Source organism: Thunnus albacares, chromosome 2, assembly GCF_914725855.1.
Source record: "Thunnus albacares chromosome 2, fThuAlb1.1, whole genome shotgun sequence".
In the NCBI taxonomy this organism is placed as follows: domain Eukaryota; kingdom Metazoa; phylum Chordata; class Actinopteri; order Scombriformes; family Scombridae; genus Thunnus; species Thunnus albacares.
Window position 1 is genome coordinate 34,583,094 of NC_058107.1, and position 23,821 is coordinate 34,606,914.

Here is a 23,821-nt window from a genome sequence, read left to right on the forward strand (position 1 = left end):
GACACTTGCCAGCAGTTGAATTAAGATTTCCTTGATTTGAAGCATGAGAAAAGATTAATAGACTTGATGGGGATGACAAAAGTAGTCAACACAACTGCTAAATTTACTCCATCAAGGACTCTGGATCAGTTGAGGATTTATGTTCTCTCTTCCTTTAGATCACTTGATGCTATGTACTCTCTCATTTAAAATAGATAGTTGCAACTTCCTTAAAACATAAACCTCACACGCACACCGCACCTGTAGCCTCACAGACGACAGGAGTCTTACAAAATGAGTTCATGAATGTGTGAGTAACCCTTGGCTTTCCTCCCTAATAGGAGGCCAGAAAGAGGATGGTCCAGAAACAAACTGGAATGGTCTAATCACTGTTTTGGAGGCAAATCCAATGGGATGATGTAAGAAAGATGGGACGCAGAAGACATGTAAACAAAGGTAATGTAGCATGGCTACGTTGGCTGCGGCAATAAAACTTGTGTTATTTCAAAATGTGAGGCTGTGAATGCAAAAATGAACAGACTGAAGGTATTTATTTTCATCTAAAATGTTTTTTGTGCTCTTCCATCCATTCTGTTGATTTAAAAGTACTTATATATCAGAGTGTAGCAGGTTTATTATAGGAACTGTTACATAAAGTGTTTATTTCGAGCCTAAAGAGTCTAAAAATCATCGCCTGCACATGACATGGTGTACATTCCTCCAGGGACAAGCCAGAAACCTTCAGATAGTATTTAACAAAGATGTTAAATCCTCCCTTACATACAACAGGCACATGCCCTTTGTGTCCTCCACTACATGGATGGGAGCTAGAGTAAAAACAGGCCATGGTTCACGAGTCCGTGAAAAGTGCAAATGAAAGGAATGCAAAAGATAATATGGGTATAAATAATGATTGATTAGAGCAATGGATGATTTTAACCTCACAGCACCGGATTATAACAAATATCTCCAACAGGGAGCCTGTGACCTTGTTATGTCAAAGAAAAATATTCAGGCCACAATATGGCCAAACGGTGCTACAATAAAGTTTACATTAAAGCTGCACTGTAGACTACTCCTGTATTATCAGGTCTACTGGCCGTGTGTTCAGACAGAACGTGAGGTGAATTTTAGAGGCAGTGTCACTGTACAGAAAGCCAATGGAAAGACACGAGTGGGTGTGAATTTGCACAGGACAGCAAAAATTGAGGCAAACATACACCAGTGCAAGTTTAAAAACGGATTGGAGACATAACTATAAAAACTACAGTTAAGTAATGTCCACATAGATGTGAAAATAAATCAATGACAATATCATCACCTCCTCTTACACTGCTGTCCAATCCAAAACGTCTTACTCCAATCGTCTACCAAACAGCACATATAGAAATGACAGTCAGTCCTGATTTTGCCTTTATAATGATGTGTATCCACCATTGGTAAAATGCACTGGAAAAACTGGTTTCTTCAAAATTTGCAGCAGTGGAAAAGAACTACAAAGACGTAAGCTTCGGTGTATCCACAGTCTTTATCGCCAGTGATTTAGGAGATATTAACACAAGATAAAGCACAAGAGGCTGCATTAATACCAAAAGAAATGATAGGAATCCTTTCAGTAATCTGCATCCCAATCAATCTTCAACTGTGTCTAGTATGAGAGCTTTTAAAGACTGGTGACAAAGAGCAATCCTAGTTTATCCAGACTCCCAGATGGCCTCTACCTGCTGCAAAGTAGAAAACCTTAATATGATTCTCCATCTTCCCAGTGGCAAATCAAGTTGATGGATGTTTTGATGGTGATGGTCCACAGCCCAAATGTGTTCCCAGTGTATCTGAAAAATCCACTAAATGCGTTGAGAGAGAGAAAAAAAAAGGCCCAGAGAGATTAGATTAAGTGTATCCGTTTTCATTTGCTCTGAAAATGGTCCAGGGGCCACATTTTTGGGGCAATGTCTTTGGACAATAGCAGCTGTTCAAAGAAGGGAGGGGTGCAGAAGAAATCATTAGCGTGAGGCTCATCCAGGCTTTCAGTGGCAAAACAGTGAGGCGAGTAGTGCCACTTGCATTCTGGGATAGGTCTGATATATTATGTGACGTTTGATTTCATGGGTAAACAAACCTTTCATCCACCCTGGAACAGGTTCCAAATGGCCCACGGCATGTTCTCACTGGATTTGGTTTTTGTAACTTAACCAACTAATTATGCTTTCATTCAAGAAAATATTGCATGTCAAAGCTCTTCCATTGATAGCAGCTGTATCTCTCAAGGAAAACTGTCTAAATAATTCAAGTATGCATGATTCAGATTAATCACAGTCTATTATTATCTTTCATTTGCCATTTATTAAGAGCGCTAAAGCACAATTGTATATAACTTGATGGTGGTTTAATCTTTCTTTTCCTCATTCCTTTCCAAATCCCTCAGTGGCAGATATGGTGCATTGAGAGACGGGGCACAGCTGCCATGTTGGCTGTGCGGACTAACATAACACATAATGCATTGGCTATCCATTTTCTTTTTATAGACTAAGACACTAGCCATGAAATCCATGTCTTGTAATCAGCCAAGAGTAATATTTCACAGTTAAATGTTATGGTTTTCCTCAAGAACTGCAACTGTGAGAAAGTGCAGCCCAAGTGTTGCAGTTCAAAGCTCAGAAGAAAAAAGTGGTTACGTAAATTTAGACCTGTTAGAAAAACCTACATGATATACACTCAGTGATAAAACAAACCCTGTTGTTGTATGTGTGTATCAGGTGAAATCAATTCTTAGAACTAAAAAAAGACAATACATGCTGATTAGGTGATTCTCAAATATCACAATGGTTGCTTCTCCAGACAGAAAGCCCTTTTTGTCTACTTGATAGATGGTTGCAAACTGTTGGGGCCTTATCCCCACCTCTCCACAACTCTGTGACACCATTCAAGTCAAGGTTATATGATAGCCCTGCAGGACTCTTTCCTTTCTAAAGGCTGTCCACCTTGGTCCTGCTGCTTTGAAATCAAACTTGCCATTGTTATTTTTACTGCTCATGACAAGGACAAAGGGACTGGGCAGCGGGGACACACACACGGCTTGTAATGCAATAGGGCTGGGAATTCCTCTTTAATTTCAATGCTATACTTGATCTCTGGGCTGCATGACTGACCACCTTATTATCTATAGCGACAGGAGCTTATCAATACAGAACGCGCTGGGTCCACAGACCAAAGACAAACACTTCCTTTATGCAGGATGTCCCCTCTGGGCATGAGACACGTAGCGCAGGCCAACCAGCGAAATTCCACAACTGAAAGGGTGGGAGACTGAAAATCATTTCACTCAAAATAGTCAAACAGAATTTAAAATGTCTACATTGGTCTACCATTGTCCCTTGAAGGACCCGAATTATTGAATATTCATTCTTGGCCAAGTACTATGAATTATGAATCAAAACTTCTGAGCATGTACTTTCATGTAATGATGCACGTGTGGGGAAAAAAATGCAAAATTGCACAAACAGATGGCAATAGAGCAAGATAAGCTCTAGAGACATAACAACGAACAAAGATCTTCGTTTTGGTCCAAAATAACCTCATCCATTGTTATAAGGTGTCAAAATGTGTACCTGAGATGGCATTTACCTGCATGCTTCATTGTAAAATACAAGTCAAGAACAGTTCTTTAATAAAATAAGGATGAGGGAATCCTGACACATCAACTCAGAGTTCAAACCGGTGACTCAACAGATGGGCAAACAACTATTTAACATTTCAACACTTTGATGAAGGTATGCTTTATGTCGAAATGCTAGCTGCTGCACCTTAGCAACATTAGTTGTTGTGATGTAATTTGACGGTACATTTTCAAAATGAGATGAACAAAGAGCTCCCAACATTTATAGGTCATGTAACATACCTGATGTCATATCTCAACATCAAACTGTCACACACAGTAGAGAACTAACCTTTTATTCCATTAGTAACTGTAGCTGCTAAATCTCAAATTTCACTTCAGTAGACTGAACTAACTTAACCCTTTATTACAAGCTTTTTCACCCATGAGATAAACACATGTATTGATTAATTAGACCCATCTTTCCTGTTATCGTGGTCAATTTGAAAAATAATCCAGGAACAATGCCAGGCAGAGTATACAGCTGATACTGGATGTTAAAGCCAGATAGTATTTCAGTGTCGTAATTCCAAATTGGCACAAATTTTACCACCATTCCTCTTCCACTTTACTCACAGTTCAACTTTTCAGTAATCATGATCTGAGCATTAAGTCTTGCTTGCAATAAAATCTCTGGAGATAGGTAAAGAATTTAATTTTTTATGAATTTCTTCTTGTTCACCAGGTTTGACAGCTTCAATGTTTCTCCCCTCAGCTTGTCCTTTACTAGTGAGACAACAAACTAACTTCTGTTACAGCCCTGCTGATTGGGAATGAGCTGAGAGCAAACATACTCACTCACTCTTCATGGCAAGGCACTTAGTCAGGTGCATTGTTATAATGAAGTCACCACTTGTTGCTGAGTGAGTGATGACTTTGTGATAAAATAAGAACTATATTTATTTGCTTCTTGAGGGCAGTGAATATTCACTTCAAAGGTACATTATATGTTATTTGGTCATTTGAAAAAATGATTTGTAATTACATAAAAGTGATTCAGCAACATTTGATGACGGTGAAATACATTTATCATAATCTGTAATCATGTCTGTCATGTCATTTCTTTGTAATACTTGTTATTCACTGTGGATAAAATCGTTTAAAATGTACTATACAACTATGACATACAGTATGTTAAATTAATGTGGTTTGGTTGATGAAACATTTTCAAATAATTTAACCCATAAGAACCTGGACCCATTTCTCCTTAAAGGAAAATAATGGGGAATATAAAACAGACCAAATGGACCACAAGGAACACATTTCTGATTTTTTTTTTTAATTCTACCTTCAGTGTCAAAGATCTGTAATGTAACATATATGTCATAACGATATTTCCCTAACTTGTTTTATATCAATTTGTTCAAGAAATGTGGTCAGAACAGGTTAAATGTAATACAGGACGTCTTATTAAAGCATCAGAATTGTTAAATGGGTTGAAACCTACCTTTAGTAACAAAAAACAAGCTTTCACACATTGTCACATGACTGCACCAGGATGTTCAGTAGATGTCACTTAGGGACTTCATGAGTTAAAATCAAGGATAAAGCCAGAACATTTCCAGAACATTGAAAGGGTTGGTGACACCTGTGTCACCATGGGTTCTTGTGGGTTAAAGAAAAACTTGGGTCCATCATTTTGTTTCTTGTCGTCATGCCTGATGATGCTTTACTCACACAGGGACACAGCTAGACACAACTTCAATGACTTACTGGGATCATTGAACAAAAGTCACAAACAGGTTTTAATCAAAGTCCATTCGATTCAAATTGGAAGTAAACATGAGGTGACAGTTATCTGAATTCCCACTATACTTGTCCTTTGCAATACAGACTGACATGATGTTGTGTAAAACCTAAATTTTCTTCTTCAGAATAAGTTCTTATAATCTGTAAAAAATGTCATGGTAGTGGCACCAAGTGTATGAGGGCTGAGTCCAGTTGTGATAGATTAAATTGACAGATTTATCTTACATTCAAGTAATGACAAAACTAATCACATTCAGTTATTCAATAATCACCTCTGACAATAACTTTTCAGTCAAATTCATCTGTTAGTAGGATATCTCAACAACTGGTTCTGGGATTTTAATGTAATTTGGTGAAAAGGTTAGGCCATGGACTAAGGAACAAGGTGATTAGTTTTTGGTGCAGATTCAGACATAGATTTGGATGCAGGAATTTTCAAATTGATTTTTTTGCCACAGCAAGACATGCAGGCCATTTTTTCCACAAACTACGGCACTTAAAGTCAAAAACATCTGGCACATGTATCCCATAATAGGCTGCCATTATGTGTTATTTTAAAACAGACCTGAATCAGATTTCTTTTAATCTAAATTCTTCATTTTTTCTATTTAATCCACGTAAATCCTATTAGTGTAAGTAAGTAATCGACATGATCTCTGAGCGTATATCAGTTTTGGCTAAATAACCCTTTAATGCCAGTAAATTGAACTTAAAAGTTTAGCGTAACACACTGATTTATGTATGAATGCTTTTCTCTGTGCCAATTCATTAGTTTAACAAGAGTTTGATATGTTGCAATTCCACACTGACACCTTCAGAGCCTCTCAACAAACACCTGAAAACAAACAGGGAGCAGGGTGGGTGGTGGCAGCACACCTTCAATTTCAGATGTGAACCTCCCAACAATGGACACCCTCAGGCATCCTGTGCAGGTGTGACCTGGATTTGATAAAAAACTTAACTTCTTACCCAGTGCAAATAAAGCCAAAGCTGCCCAGGTGCAGCTTTTGTTTGTGAGTGACTTTTGGCAGCGAAGCAGCTTTCACAACAGGGCTGGGGAAGTAAAAACGCAATGACGGAAAGGCACTGAAGGCATTATAAGTTCAGCTGATCAGAAAAAAAAATACTGAAGGGCTCCTCCTACAGACTAAATGCTGAGTGCTTATGAGAAAAGTAGAGAGGAAAAAAAAATGTATCAAAGTCAAAATTTTGCATGCAAAATAGGCTCCACTTGCTTAATTCCCTTTGCTTCTAGGGAGAGGGAAACAGGAGGGGGGCAGGGACCGCACACAAAGGGAAGATGAGCTCTGTTCATTAAGAGTCATGTCTGCTATCAATCTTTTGTAACGTCTTTCGGGGCAGGAGGATAGTAGAGACTGCCCCAAAGAGAAGAAAATGACCTGACAAGCGTATTAACTGACAGGTGTAATTTCAACCTGACTTGAAAGGCTGAGCATGACATGAAAGGAAGACAAAAGAGTGACCCCTCCACTGATGAAGGTGACAATGAATATGTCATCCATTCAAAGGAAAGCCAATAACTCCGCTTTAAGTATTTTCTTTTCCTCTTCTTTTGTGCACCTAAATGGAAGATTTTCTATGTCCTTACAGTCATTCACAACAATGATAAAACACTTCATGATAAATTAAGTCGGTGATACTTGAGAGTGTCAGGAAGGCTTGGTTGAGTTTACAACAAAGAGAGTAAAGGTTTACAATCAAATTATACTAATAGGACAATTTGTATTTGCTTTAGATTTTGATTCTGTCTTTGATGGGAAATATAAGACTGTTGAATGAAATTTTTAGGAGTTAAAAAGAGTTAAAAATGCAGATTTGACAATGAAGAATATAAAGCTAGTGGGTCTGTTAAAACATACCAGATAGAATTAATTAAATTCCTAAAATAACATAATGATGTGAAAACATAAAAAATGGATTAAATAATGGAAAAAGTGAATAACATGTGTAGGACAAGGACTGCTTTGCATTAGAGTGCAGTAAAAATGTGCAGAGTTGAGGACCTGGAATCTGTTAGTGGGACTGATCTCCAGGTTTGAGGAGCGTGGCAGATAGGAGCTTGAGTCATGTGTTTCAATAAGGCTTTAAGAAAGCCCTCGTTGAACAGTGTGAAAGATACCTTACGAAGCTGGGTGGTCTTATTATTGAACCATATCGAAGATTAACATGGGTAATTTGACACTTTCATAAAGAGGATTATAGGTGCAACGGAGAGCAGAGGGAAGAAAATCGAACCGTGTCCAACTTCTTCAGACTGCATTACTTTTTGCAATTTTCAGCAGATGTTAGTATGAAAAATACAGCATGTGTAACATATGTATCAAGACCACATGGATCAATGCATACCAGGAAATTACAATTAAAATATGAATACACTATCAATGTACCGTATGCATGAAAGGTACAACATGTTTTATACTGTATGTCTACACATGGGCAAATGTTGTCTGGAATACATCTGGGTAATGTAAACATACCAATGAGGTCAAGCCTCGTCAAACTGTATTAAGATTACCTGTTACTTAAACAGTTTCAAAGGGAAGAGGTATTAAGCGCACAAATGTGGGTTCAATTTTAAACAGAGAGGGGCTCAAAGGAAAATAAACATCTTCCTGATCCAATTTTTCAGCAAAGGAAGCTCTTAAGAGATGAAAAATAAGAGGAGATGGGAAAATATCATGTCAGCAAAACAATGTTAGTGATACAGAACATCGTATTTTGCCTGTTTTTGTACTGTCTCTTTTCTATATACAGGAAGAGATATTTTAAATCAGTTAGTTTCTCATTGGGGGGGGGGGGGGGGGGGGTCCTCGAAAGGAAAACGCTGTAGTAGCTGTAGTGTAGTAATATCTCCCAACTGGCTTAGGTTATGAAGGGCTGAAAGAAAGAGAGAGGGCTTTTGCAAGGCAATGTTTACACAGTGAACATCCAGTGGGAAAACTTCTGGTGTTACTACTTCTACTCCCCGCCATGCACTTCATGTGATCTCATAATTGCAAATCCCACAGGGGTAGGTAAATAGAGGTCAAACAAAACTCCTTTTTTGTACTCCAGAAGCTTGAAAGTGAGTCATTTGAAGTCAATCAACACTAACAATGCCGAGCACTATTCTTCAAATGTTACACATTCCATTCAGCACACCGCATAAAGGTTTTCAGAATCGGGACAGAGAGTGATGTTAAATCAATGTTAGTAATAAAAGTCAACCTAATGGTCAAAAGGTTAAAGTAGTTCTCTGGTGCATCCAAGTTTAATTAAGCGTGCAGGATTGGCCCGTGATTTCAGAAAATCTCACTTTAGCTCTCTGGGCTCACTTAACAGCTACGCTTGACTTCAGGCAATTTGGATCTTACTTGCTTACTGAAGGGTAAGCAATTAAGATCCAAATAGCAAGGAACCCCACTAACGCACAATATTTTTAGATCTGTTTTACTACTTTCCAGTCCTTCTATCTTCATAATCATATCAGCTGTAGGTCGCAGAGGCAGCAGACGAAGCAAGGTATCCTAAAAGTCCATCTTCTGAGCTCTTCCTCGAGAATCCCGAGGTATTTCCAGGCCAGACTAAATATGTGCTCCCTCCAACCATTACAGGTCTGCCCTTGGGTCTCCTCCCAATTGGACCTGTCCAGAACATCCTGATAAGATGCCCAAACCACCTCAACTGTTTCCTTTCACTGTGAAGCAGCATCAGTTCCACTCCAAGGTTCCACCAGATGTCTGAGCTCCTCTCCCAGTTCATCTTGTGAAGAATATCAATTTAGGCAGCTTGTATTTACAATCTAATTTTTTTCGATAATAAAGTGAGGGTTGGAGCATGGATAGACTGGTAAGCTGAGAGTTCAGCATGGAGGCAAAGGTGATCTAGTACAATGCCTGCATCATCACCAATGCCACACCTATTTTCCTTTCGATATCTCACTTTACTTTACCCTTTAACGAGACCCAAAGGTACTTGTACTCCCATGGGGCACCCAAAAGAGGCATTTTCTGACCATTTCCTGGCACAGCACTGCAGCCTCAGACCTGGAAGTACAGACTTTCATTCCAACCGTTTCACACACTGTTGCAAACTGCCTCAGTGTGCCCTGGAGGTCACAGTCTCTCCACTCACCAGCTGCATCTGAAGATTATGTCCATGAAAATAACAAAAAGAATCTGTGACTAGGCACGGCCTTTGCTGAGCACAACTGCAACTCTGCAAATGCCCAATTGTGGAGAATATGGACACAGCTCTTACTGGAGATATACATGGGCTGCTACAGCTAGTAGCAATGGCCCTAGCACCCCATTTGCCCAATGTAACCCCCACAAGAAACTCCTACATTGTCATAAGACTTCTCCAAGCCTGCAGAGCAAATGTAGAGTCAATGGGCAAACTCCCATCTTCCAGTTCTGTCCAACACCTCCAGGCAACATTAGAGAGGCAGGCCAACCAAGACAGTCCAACAGAATCCAGAGCCTTCAGCATCTCAGAGCGAATCTCATACACTCCTGGAACCTTGCCACTGCAAAGCTTTTAGACTACCGCCGTGATATCAGCCAGAGGGCGAAAGAATCCTTATCTCTCAGCACTCCATCAGGCATGTACTTGGCACCTCTCACCCTCAGCAACTTTGGAAGATGCTGTGTGTAAGGAGTGAGACCAACCACATCCAGTTGGTACTGCTCTTCCTCCCACCAGCTACAGCTCATTTGCCACCAGTGAGGTGATATTCCACATCCCACACAAAGCCAGTTTTTGTAGCCAAGGATGAATTAATCAAGACTCCCTTACACTTAACAACTTGCAAGTATAAGCACTAATCTTATTTAGCCACATGGTTTGTATTCATATTAAAGAATGACAAGATGTTTAAATGCAAGACAATCATGCATTTATTCAGTTTTAATATGTATGTATTATGAAACTATACAGAACAAGTCCTTGTGCGTAGTAACTAGATATTCAAGTTTCAATTGTTGTATAAATATGGGTGATATTTATACCAAAATTACCAATACTGTTTATGGTGTGAAAATGCATTTGTTTTTATGCAAAGCTAAATAACCTACATGTGGTGGAATACTGTGTTATGAATGCTCCACAAGTTGTTAATACCGCCCGTGCTTATACTCTAGCCCCTCAGATGATCAGACTTAGTAATGAGGTGAGGCCCCTAGAAATGATCTGGGTGGTTCAATCTGAAAAGCACACCTAGGACAAGGTATTTGGAGTTTGGTAACAGGGTTATGGATGGGAGAAGGGCGGGCAGCTGGCTCTCATGGTATTTGGAGAGGGAGGGGGGGGCGGCATTTCCACTCAACTTGACACAGTATGGATTTTGTTTCCATCCTAATGGAATTGCAGAAATATTTGAGGGGAATCCCATTACGTAGCAATTGGAGTGCTGTAATAATGTACTCACAGTCATTTTCCCACTGCGGTTGGCCTCCTCTCGCTCTGCCAGGGCTTTCAGGAAGTTATCTTTGAGTTCTTTTCCTGCACTTGCCAGTGTCCTGGAAAAGACAACACTCAAACGGTTTGAAATGTTTCTCTTAACCTGAAAAAAGTCACATAAAGTCTTAAAGGTTCTTTATGGAAGCTTTTCACCATTAAACATACTGTAGCTTCAGGGTACTTTGTCCTTTCTTTGCTTTATAAAAACAATTAAGTAAACAATATTCTTTGCTCAAGTGCAAAATCATGCTATATTTTTTCCCTTCTAGCTGTTTTGACACTGTAGAAGCGAGGTGCTTCCTTTCCATGAATTTCTATTAGTTTCCATTTCAACTGTTTGCGAGCATACTACTATATTTTCCCAGATTTGAATCGGAAAGTATGATACATAAAATGAGTACAACTAATTAATAAGCATGCAAGATGAAAGATAAGATGGAAGCCAGAAAGAGCATGACATGCAATCAAAGTCATGAGGTAGACTCAAGCCAGCATCTAGTCAGCACTTCGCCAAAGCTGCCAAGTTCCAAGGACACGCCTGAATACTCCAAATACCATTTCCTAACAGAAATGTTGCTGGATACTGTTGATGAATTGTTTTTTTTTTTTATTTTGAAATAAATCTGAAAATTGCAAAAAATCATCATGCCAAACGGCAGATGTCACAGCTGTATTTTCTAACTTCAGTATGCAGTGCAATATTAATCATATCAGAGTTAAATGACTTTATATGATACTGTGGCAGCTTTTGACACTCAGGCTGGCCTGTTTCCATGGAAACATGGTTTTGGCACACACTGATGTATCCACACCTGAAAAAACATTGGCACTAATATTTGAACAGTTAACACTGCTGTACGAACAACAGAACTTTGGCATGTATCCAGGATTGACTGTGCAAAACATTCATCAGATCCACACTAAGTTAACATTCTTAAAGGCAGTAAACAGGTCATTGGTAACCTCTCAGTTGTGGTTGGGAATGCAGAAGGAGAAAGAAAGTATAGAAAATGGTAAGAAGTATGAAATCAAAGTTACAGTGGAGTGGAAAAAACAAAACACCACTGTTTCTATTAACTTCAGCTATCTGAAAGGTTCATCCGTATTAATAATTTTTTTTATTTTACATTTAGTCCATGTGTGTGCCGTGAATTTCTGCTTTTGTACATTTAAGTATTTCAACCCCAAAGATGATCTGAGCTCTGTAAACTACCTTTATTTTCAACTAATTTCAGTTATTCAATTTTATATTCAATTGGTTTCGACCAATTTTATCCAATTAAACATTGGCATGATAGCAGTTAGCTCTTTTCCTAGCAGCACAGGTCCACTTTGGGACTGACCAACCAAATTGCTTGAGATAACTAACCTAATTTAGATAAATATATTGGTTTATTTAATTATCAAAGTTATCAGCACATGGCAACTGAGAACTTCAACCAACAAAGGGGGGGTATCACTTGAAATTTTTCAACAGCATCTAGTGCGAATACAATACCTGAGACTCAGTGCTGATGTCAGATTTATACTTTTTAGATACCTTAACTTTGAAAAATATAAACATATTTTTTCTACCAAACTGTCAAATGTTAAATTAACACAGACAGCCTTACAGAAACTTTGCCTAAATAAAATACAGTCTAGTCTCTTAGTAAAATTATGATTTAAATCAGGAAATATCTCATTAAAGAAAAGATTAACAAAATTATGACTGTGACCACACATTTGATGCAAGCTTTCACTACTTGAGGGTTTTCGGTAGGGCCTACTTGGTGTTTCAGACACATTTTGGTCTTTTGCAAAAATTGTATTTAAGTTAAATATTTAAACCTAAACAGAAATTTTAATAGTAAGTAATAATCACAAACTTCCTTGCAAACACTGAGTTTTAACCAGCAATCCCCTACTTATATATCTGTTTCCTTCATCTTTATGGTACTGTTGAATATTCACATTTACTGAATCCAGTTCTGTCTGCTGCACTGAGAATTTCAGTGATTCTACATTAAGGGCTCCTAAAATCCACTTTCCATTTCCAAAGGATTTTGAAAAGCCACAACAGCCACGACAAGCATGGACAAACAACCAATTTCTGCTCTTAGTTTATCTTAGCATTAAAGAGTCCAACAGTAAAAGAGAACAGGATCTGAATGTCTAAATTTTCTAGAATTTGGAAATGGATTGTAATTTATACTCGTCGTTTGGACCGTGCCCCATAATGAAAGTCTTAAAGGAATCACACAGTGGTAAAAGTGCAGGGACAGCACATATTTGGAGGCTGGAACCTCACTCCATCTTCTGAGTGAGTGAAGGATTGCTGCTGGGTCATGGGGGCCGCGGCCCCAAAGTAAACACAGGTGTTGAGGAGGCAAGTGACTGGGGTTACCCCATCCAGTAGCTAAAGCAACACACACAGTCACGGAGAGTGAATAATACTTCAGCAAAACATGTGGACTGCTTCAAGTTTCAGTTTCCCGTCAATTAACAAATTTCTTATCAAGCCTCATTTAGAAGGGATAACAAGAATTTTGCTATTAAATGATGGTTATTAGAGGCTAATGACTAGGTATTAAGCTAGCTGTGATCCAGCCCTGTGTTTTAAGTGTCTTGTTTTTGGATTGTGGTCAAGGCAGGTGGGCCCTGAAATTAGTAAAAAAGAGGTGAGGGAGGGATGTGAACAGTCACCATCTGGCTTGTTGAAACAGGGCTAGGTCAAAACCTAGTATATGGCCGGACGGTGTGTGAAACGCTATAGAGGGCTTTTAATTGGAAACGGATACAGGAAGTGGTGGCATTCAGCTGACTGATGGTGTAACTTCATGGTAAATACTAGGTTGGATCAGCTGGAGGAACGAACTCTCGTGAGGTTAGGGTTAAGGTTAGGGTTAGGGTTATGTTAAGGTTAAGGTTAGGGTTAAAATCTCGCAAGAGTTTCGTCCCTCCAGCTGGTTCAATCTAGCACCAACCTAACATCACGCGGCATTCGGCCGACCAGTGGTGTAACTTAATCAGTCAGTCACTCAGTCATTTAGTCAGTCAGTGACAGACTTTTGCGTTTATAGGGCTGGCCACGCTGTTGCAGATATGAAATTACTTTTACCAAGTATATGTAATGTTGTGCAAAAAGTTGAGAGAAGAAAACAATAACAAAACCACATAAATCTAATTTTGAAGCTCCATGAGTCTGGGTTTCAAGATTTTTTTTAAAGATCATTCTCACCACAAATATGAAAGCTATAGGTGTTTGTACAAAGAGTATAACCTAGTATATTTAAGTTTCCCTGACAAGCGACCTCTAGCCGGCATGGGACCAAAAAATAACAGCAGCATTAGGCTTTTATTGAAATGATATACGTCGAAGTAGTATGACAAATGAAAAAGAGGAGGTCGGCATGGATGGTTGGGTGTATAAAGTGTGTGCAACTTGTGCAATTTGCATCCTGTCTAGAAACAACGATATTGATTTCTTTTAACCATCACCATGATCTCTCGCTAACCTTAACCAAGTAGTCTTAGTTGCCTAACATAAACTAAACCTTAATCATGCAGGCAGCAGATCAGTAAATGTTCATATGAGTAATTTATGAAACATCAAATGGGTTGTTTTGGAAGGGATTCACATACAAATTTTTGTCATTTGGGTTGAAGCATTTTTGGGTTTTTTAAAATCAAAACTGACAAAGTAGTTTTTGAAATTAAATCAATAGGGAGGGACTAAAATGGTGTGCATAAAATGATAAAATAACTGGAAACCCTAAAATATAAAGCAAGAGTATCAGGTATTAACATGTCTCAAAATAAATGCCAGAGAACCATCAGTAAATGAGCCAATACCTTGTTACGCTAACAGTAAGTCATAACAATTGGACTTAACAGATGTTACATTACAGTCAGTTAAGGTCAGTGAAAGTTGTGGCAACACTTTTGATCAACTTCATGTCGCAGATTATACAACTATAAATAATTATAACTATGGCGTGAAAAAGTCCTGTCATGCTTTATGTAACACTTTGTCCACCTCTGCTGTGGGTGAACAGATGTTCCGGCACTGTGACTGTCCTCTAAGTGTGTTTATGCACATATAAACACAGCGTAATGTACTCAGCCTTATCCAGAGCTGAGGGGCCTTCTTCCTGGGCCGTGAGCCTCCTAAACTGTTGTTTTAAACCAGCATTTCCTCAGTAATATCTACACTCTGTAGCCCTATCAGATGTTCTGGATATGATGTCTTTGCATTTTGATTGTTTTTCAGCTTAGATGGTTCTGTTGTATAGATTTAGTCACCATTACAGTTTTTAACATATAGTTGAAATTGTAAAATTGAACCTGCTTGTTCAACAAGTCAACTGCTTAAACAAAATGGTTTGTTTTTTTTAATCCTCCATATGGGCATTTATAAAAGGTTAGTATGAAGATTAGAGACAAATCATCAGAATTGTATGATACATAATGCACACTAGAATCTGATTTTGTACAGATTATTCTATCTCAAATTGACTTTTCCAATGAAACTTGCAATCTTTGTTGTTATTCTGCAAAAAAAAAAAAATGCAGTGATATTTCAAAACTTTGTTGTTTCACATGTGTAACTGGCAAGGTAGAATGTGTACTGTACCATAGCAGGACTAAAGTTTGCTTTCAGGAATAAATAAGCAAATTCAAAACTCAAATTTGCACAACTGCCTTGTTCTTTTAAACTTGGAAACTGGTTCCAGTTCAAAACTAGCCTTGTCCTAGATCACTGCTCACCTACTGATGGCTGTTTCCACTGGTTTGTTTTGTTTGATCAATAAAATTTTAGGTTATCTGCTCCTTGCAACCGCCAAAACTGCAGTTTCCATGACAACTGTAAGTACCGTTGATGAGATGGAATCATGACTCGCTAATGATCTCATGTGCACTTCATGGTTTTGTTACATGCTGTTACATGATCTTTTTGTGAGGGGATGTAATATATATAATAATATATACAGTAGTTTCAATCCACAGCATTACATTTGCATTTGAGGTTGTGCTAATTTGACAAAGTTAATGTGATTATAGATATAAAAACTTTGTCTGCATTCTTGCTTACACTTTCCCCTTTCAGAGGCCTCTGCACTTCATGTGTTTACTACTGAATATACTCACATCCTTCACTTTTGAATTTGTGTTCACCCCTAATGACCTACAATCTGAGGAATGATGCATCTCCCTTCTGATCTCATCAGACAATTTCCTTTTAGTGTTTGCACAGCTGAGGAAAAACTATACTTATTGCAGGGAATGATAAAGAAATTCAATATACTGTACTGTAGCAATTTCATCACCCATGCCAAACAAATTTGATCTGCACAAACTTGTGTCCTCTTTCACAAGTGCAAAAATTTGCAACAGCAAATAATTCCCAGCATAATTAATGGAATGTCATTAAAAAGTTCTTTGCAGAATGGGAGGCTAGCATTCCTCCTTAATTTGTAGGGTTCGTTTTGCAAATAAATATTCAGCGACTGGACAAATAGTGTTTTCCGAGAGATTTTCGTTTCATGACGGGTAACAGATGTTGTGCTTTGAAATAATTTCTTCTTTTATTCTTGAGATAGATTAACAGATTGAAGCTTTCATTAGCTTGCAGCTTTCAACAGTATGGCAGATGGGAACTTTCAATAATACAGTGATTTCTTATGAAACAACACATACTGTACCAGAATATTTTTCCTCAGAGTGCTTGGGAAAATGAATCTTATGGAAAATATTATTTTGGGCTGGTGGACGTCAAGGGAAATTCCACACAGCATGACAATTTACTTTATTTTGGGCTTTTTCTAAAATCCTCTGTCACCTCTGATTACAATGAACTGAATGTATCAGTTACACATGTGCTACGCATGATATTCTACCTGAGCCTTCTTTGTGTATTGTGGCCACCTTAGCTTTTGGGGGGTTGGGGGAAGGTTGCACATTGCGCATTGCCTGCCTGAGAAGTGTGTATTTTTGAATGTGGATCAAAGGAATCATTGTCATCTTTTACACAATGAGTTCTTATTGAGGAAAACTGGATGTATTCTATTTGGAGACACAACATGGAGTAGAGATCTGTTGTATTCAGTGATTGAGAGGCCAAACACAGAGTGAAAGAGCTGTAATGATTCAGGTTCATGTTTTGAAGTCGACTCTGGTGTGTAGATTTGGACAGAGCTACAGGAAACTTCAAAGTTTTAGAAAAAAAAAAAATCTACTCCAATGTAAGTCCTAAATTAAGAGCAAGCTATCATCCCTGAATGCCTGCTTCGCACATGTTAACAGTGTGGTTTCCTCCTCATCAGTTTATTAGCTTACAATTGAATGAAAAGCAACACTTATGAAATCATTTAAAAGTAGTTTCAACTGCTGATTACTAAAGAATTTCCTTAGCAACCAAATTCTTACAAGTTTTTTTTTTTTTTTAATTAGTGGTTATATACTGCTGCAACTATTCACAAGCTGGAGCTGAACTTTCTTATACAAAACTATAGAGTCATGCTTACACTCTAAAATCAATTTTAAAAAAAAGTGGTGGCAGTAAACACCAGGTTTCAGCAAGAGAGGCCTCTGCCTGAAGGAGAACCTTACAGTCTGATTAATCCATCACGCTCATCCTCAATCTACAGCACTTAGAAGTACAAAGGAGAAGATGACAGTGCAGTCTGATAGCCTGATGTTAAGAGCTATATGATGTGGAAACCACTTCCTCCCCTTCATCAAGGGCACTGAGCTACAGGGTACTGCGTGTGGGTAAAGGCCAGACGGTTTCCATGACATATGATTTAACATCAGAAACCGACTGAGTCTGAGGTTGAAGGATGTGAGAGGTAAAAGTGAGAATCCTCAATAAGTCACTTAGTGTTGCAGAAGCTCATTATAAATGACAGTCACCAGGTCTATATGATGTAAAATAGCATAAATTACTATAAATCAAGAGTAAACCGATTTGGATTAAACTTTTAATCTGTTTTTTATAAACCCATCTGTCCTGAGAGAAGTGATTAATTCTAAATATTTCAAAAGCCAAAAGTCTCGAGTGTAAAATTTCTGCTAGAATGTTGTATGTACAACTGTATAGACCGGTAAAAACAAAACAACTTCCCTAATTGGAATTTGGCTGATAAAGTATTTTCCTTGATGTTCTTACAAAACTGTGACTCAAATTTTTAACCGATTCTCAATTCCCAACTCTCCTTACCTTACATCTGTGTGTTACGGGGTAGCTTGCGGATTAAAATGTTTATCATTAACATATGAAAGAAAAAAAATTATGCAAGATGTAAATGCACACAAAATGTATTTCAACCAATCAGATCAGTCAGACCACATCTAAACAAAATCTTATTGTCTTGCAATTGATGCGATTGAAAGCCCTGGAACAAGCTAGTCACGTGGAGTTCAGATTATTTTGTCGAGATAAATCATATTTTTTTGTTGTCTCACATATCAAATGTAGCCGATGAGTGAGGGCAGATGCTTCATTAAATCGAGTCATTACTATGAAATATGCAATGACTTCTAATACGTGGAAACATCCAGGTCAAAGGACAGCTTGTTATTTATTAACTGCTGCACCAGCTGGTCCCGAAGTGGCGTATATGTTGATCTATGTGCTGCGTGGTGGGATGTGGTGGCGAGCTTAAGCCTGGCAGGATGTGTGTCTCTGGACAGAGCTTGCAGGGGAGAGCTCCAAAGTTACACACCCGTCCAAAATCACAGAGTGCAAGGAAGGCAATTGGCTTGACAGCACATGTAATAGAGACTGCAAAACCTCGTCGCCTGAGGGCCCTCGCCAGAGTAGCAGTCGTGGAGAGTGGCGGGGGTTTGGCTCGCTAAAAACGAGGCTGGGATCAGCTTTGTGAGGCTTCTCATGTCAGTCACATCCACAATCTTATTTTTGCTAAGCATCTGGAGGTTGGATCCGCAGTGAAATGTATTCACTGTGCGTGTTCGTGGCACTGGTTTTACTTGGCACAGCAAGTGATAGCTCACTTTTAATATAGAGTAGAGAGTTAGAGAGCGGAGAATTCTTGAGGCAGACTGTAAAAACGTAGCAGCACAATGGACAATGAGCATGGCTGTGGTTTGGACTGTGGGGAGATCGCGGGGAGCCTGATGGAAACCTCGCAGGGCTGCCGTGAGCACGCGAGGTCAGGACATATGCTGACATGGACTTCTGGGCCCGAGCCAGAGCCGGAGCTGAGAGGAAGCAGAGGCCTCACGTCTGCTCAGCAGTGCTCCCCTGCTCCCTTTGTTTGTCTCTTACTTTATATCAAATGTTATGCTTCAGCAAGATAAAAACTTGAGACTATCAGGACTTATAATATGGATGTGACACTTTTTTTTTTTTGTTTGTGCTGAACAGAACACATTTTCCAATTTCCATCTGAAAGGTTGAGAGGTTTAAGTGGTGAAGAATATATGATAGCAGGAGAAAGGTCCTGCTAAAGTCAAAACAAGTATTTATGATAAGATATGACACTACGCCTTTGAGACAAATGGACACACAAGCCTGATTGGTTATGTCACTTCAAGAACAAAACACTATTAAATCAGAATCCAGTACTGACTCCACTTGTCAGATTTCTTTAGGTTTAGTTTTCAAAAAAATGTGAGTAGCTAAGTAATAACATTACATTAGTAATCTGTTTATAATAATTTAGCAGCTGTGGTAGCAGCTCTGACACCATCATAGTTTGTTAATTAGCATTGAACACTAAGTATAGCTGAGACTTATGTGAATATCACTAGTTTTGCAGATATTTAGCCCAAACTATATTAATAATAAAATCAAATTTGAAATGATGATTATGTGAGAGGGAAAGCTAACAGATCACAAAGGTTATTACAATTCACCGTGAGGAAAAAAATAAACATCTGTACCAAATTTCATAACAATCTCTCTAGTAGTTGTTGAGACATTCCACTCAAAACCACAAACGTCAACATCAAGGTGGCACTAAAGCAACATTATTCATTAAAGTCATTAAGATTTGGTCACCTGGGGACCATGAATGATTTCACAAAATTTGATGGAAATCCATGCAATAGTTGTTGAGACATCTCAGTCTGGACTACAGTGACACTGACATCCATAGAGCCGTAAGAATCAAAACTTGATTATCAAAGAACTAAAACTCGAGTTTTGTCTGATAGATTACATTTGCTGTTTACCTGAGTGCTTTATACATTGTTCTTTACTAATTAAAAAAAAGATGAAATAGATAAAAGACTCAGCTTAACAATTCTGCATATTTTACCAACTTGGGATCAGATCCAAAATTGAAGCTGACTATCACAACCCAACCCTGTTCTTGTGCAACTGTTGATCCTGACTTTACCCATTTGGCTTCCCCCAAACCAAACAACTGCACAACTGACTAAGCATCCCATTCATTCAAGTTTCCTTTTTCAATCACGTATTGAATTTCACTTAGGTCTGATGAGAGCACCAGGTCTTTTGTTTGGTCTTTTTTTGTGATGTGCTGGCAAAGCCCCCCTTTCACAGCCAAGCTGTCAGGAGGAGTATGTTGTCCTTAAGAATGAGACTAGGGCAACAACAGGGCAACATCTGATTAGCATTCACGGCACTATCTCCACTCCCCTGGTATTTTATTACCACAGGTGCAGGGGCATTCATTGATCAGATGCACGCTACAGGCGAGGTTAGCCCATAATTGAAAACAGCTCTATTTATACACCTGCAGGCACTAAAGGTCTCCAAGAGAGCACAGGGAGGTTGAAAAGAAGAGAAAGGAAGGGGAAAAAAACACAGAGTAGTGACAGAACAGTGAAAAAAGACATGCCTTGGGAGACATAGGTTAAGGCCTACAGAGAAGGCAAAAGGCATTCCCAAAACAGCATGGCTACCCAGTGCCATGAGTGGATAAGTATGCAGGTGCAAAACTCTTTAGGGGAAATACAAGGTTCTGAAAAGCAGATTACCATGTGTTGAAAAGGGGCACAAATAAATGCAAATCCAAATGCATGTTTATTCTATAACATCACTTCTGTAATTTGGATTTTTTTTTGCTAGCTGAAGAAGAACTACATTTAGTTTGTTTACCGCACAGCTGCCAGTTTTTGTGACCACACTAATTTTTCAGAACACTGTACTGATTGTGCTTAGCCCCTTCGCAGGTGGTACATTGCATCCCAGGGCCCCGTGTTTTCACAATGTGACCATAACAGGAGGTCATGGGGTCAGTTTGGTGGAAGTCCAATCAGAAAACCACAAAGGAAATAGCAATCTGCATTTTAACAGAGAAGGTGACACAGCTCAAACTTGCCACTTTTGATGGAAAGGGCCTGCAAAAGCTGTGCATTTTTTTTCTGTCTTGTCAAGGGTTTTCGCAAAAAATTTCAAATACCCAAGTGTGGGAAAGCAATGAAAGCTGTTAATTAGTTCAAAAGCCATACTTTAAAAAAAAATATGTCAGCCTATATTCGCCTACAGGTTGTTGGCATTGAAGCAATAATCCAAACAGCAGGTGAAATGTACTAAATTTCTTTACCCACACTTCAGTCTCAGGTCACATAATGTGAGAGAAAAGTGTGAGAAACTCTAAAGACAGCAGATGTATCAGATGATTATTTAAAGGTTAAATTTAATATAAAAAATTAACATTAATTTGCTGAAAGCTATCACTTACCTAGAACAGGATCACATCCAATGTAAAGTGTTTTCCTTTTGAAATAACATAACACTGCTGGTTAATTACCTTGGAGAGGATTCAAAAACCACTCGCTGCAGTCCAGCCAGCTCAGAACAACAGACTGTAAAACGGTTATGAGTGATGCTTTTCCCAGCAACGTCCGATTATTAACGGAGCATTTTCTTCTGTCTACTGAAGAGCACTGATGAAAACGCAAGCTACTCCTTAATTAATAATGATAAAAAAAAATCACATAAAAGTAGAACCAGAAGGGACTATTTTCTATTTGAAAATATTTAATTTCTAGAAACAGGTGCTTTAGTATTCAAAATAAAATGGATGGAAGGCTGATGGAAAGCAGCTAGTGATAAAATCCGTCTTCCCATTGTTTCTAATGAATATGTTCTATATATGTCAAAATTTAATATGAAAAAGGCCAAATGGAAACTACTCTGCACCCTTATTACACTTGTGGTGTTGACATTCATTGAACATGTGCCTGGTTAAGACAAAGTTCCTTTAATTTTGGACTCAAACGTTTCAATGTAACTTTGTAATGGTTGAGGTAAATTTATAAAGGAATACTTAACTGAAAATCCATCTTTTGAGTATCAAAGTATTCACCACTGGTGTGCTTGACAAATGGCTCTCAGAGTAGAGTTTGAGTTGAAATTGATTCATCAATGATTCATCATTTAAAGTCACTTTTCAAGCAAAAATGCCAAAGATTTTTTCATTCCAGCTTCTCAGTTGTGAGGATTTGCATGTTTCCTTTGTCTTATGTGATAGTAAGTTAAAATAAAATGTTAAATGAATAATTATGGTAGGGTTAATACTCCCCCGTCAGTGCCCCTGATCACTGGCACTGGCAAAAAGAACTGGAGTTGGTCCCCGGCTCCTATAGGTCAAATGCAGAGGACAAATTTTCTTTCAATGTATGTGAGTGCTGAGAGATGACAATAAAGGAATGTTAATGTAAATCTTAAAATCTTTCAGTTTTGGACTGTGTGGCCTCACCTTGGGCTTTAAGAAATTGTGATCTTTGATTCACAACGGTTATAACAGATTCCAATGGCAACCAAAGAAAAAACATATCAAAAAACATAAAAACTTATGTAATTTATGCTATAGAAACTTCTTAAACCACCCCAACATAATCCATTTCTCCACTAGAGCTGGCTGGGTATTGTTTGAATTTTTTTGTTACTAGTGCAGATACTTGGTTTTGGTACAGACACCCGTGATACCCAACTTGAGAAATATGAACATGTTTTACTATGAAACCTTTTTAACAAGAGAAATCAAGGTTTTCTTTTGTAAAATGTCTTATATAAAGCAGCAATACAAGATATATAATAGAAAATGGCAGAATTCTGATTCAAATTAGAAACTACAGTATCTGAACAATGGATGAGTAGACAACAAGATTTCAAATCTGACCAGACACTTGATGCAAACTGTTGACACATTTCAGTAACTGACAAAAAAATATCGCCAAGCCCCGCTCTGCTATTGATTTTATGTTCAAAACATAGCCAGATATTCTGTGTTGTTCTATCATCTCCTTGTATCCTCTAATCAACAGCGGAGAAAATGGATTATGCAGCAGCAGTTTGAGAAGTTGGACAGCTAGATGCTTTTTTTCAGACATTGCAGAATCACTTTTCAAGGCCACAGGGTGCAAATGTTTGATATTCATAACACGGGTTCTCGGTGGAGGATTTCTTCAAAAGCAATCTGACTAGATGTTGTCAAAGTGAAGTATCTGATCCTCTATTCCAATCAAATTTGTGACCTTTACACCACACATTTCAGGATCACAGACTTCACAACAACCTCGACACGGATGTAGATCTTGGAAACGGAACAAACTGCTGTGTATATAACATCCCAGTGTTCCCGTACAACATTTCCCTGGATCCTGTTGGGACAAGATGAAAGGCTTTGTGGCCTAATATCACTGTAACTGCAGGTGTGGAGGCTCCCATTTCACCAGTGTCACTGATGTTCACAGACGTTTGGAGGAGGCGGTGGGGTAGGGGGGGGAGGGGGGGACAGCGGCGAGACATCTGCACGTTTGGATAAGCATCTGAGGGTTCAATCAAATTCAACACCTAGCAGGTAAATGTTTGGATACCTCTAAAACCCCTTAGTGTATGAGTATGTAGTGAGTGTGTGTGTGTGTGTGGTGAATGGTCTTATCTGGAGTCTGTTCTGGCTTGTCATCAAAGGTGATACCACAACCACATGGCTTTATCAAGAATGAGAACAATATCTGTGTGATGACTTTCCTCAGGAGGGGCAGTTTATAAAGGACTCT

The 23,821-nt window shown here is 38.6% G+C and overlaps 1 protein-coding gene across 2 annotated transcripts in view; it reads right to left on the bottom strand.

Moving 5' to 3' along the window:
- The window catches only part of cfap299 (cilia and flagella associated protein 299), an 80,499-nt gene that overhangs the window by 51,273 nt on the left and 5,405 nt on the right, over nucleotides 1–23,821 (bottom strand). For both annotated transcript variants that reach the window (XM_044332251.1, XM_044332260.1), the window contains exon 3: nucleotides 10,812–10,902. In XM_044332251.1, the coding sequence (XP_044188186.1) occupies nucleotides 10,812–10,902 (91 nt within the window). The remainder of the gene's footprint in view (nucleotides 1–10,811; nucleotides 10,903–23,821) is intronic.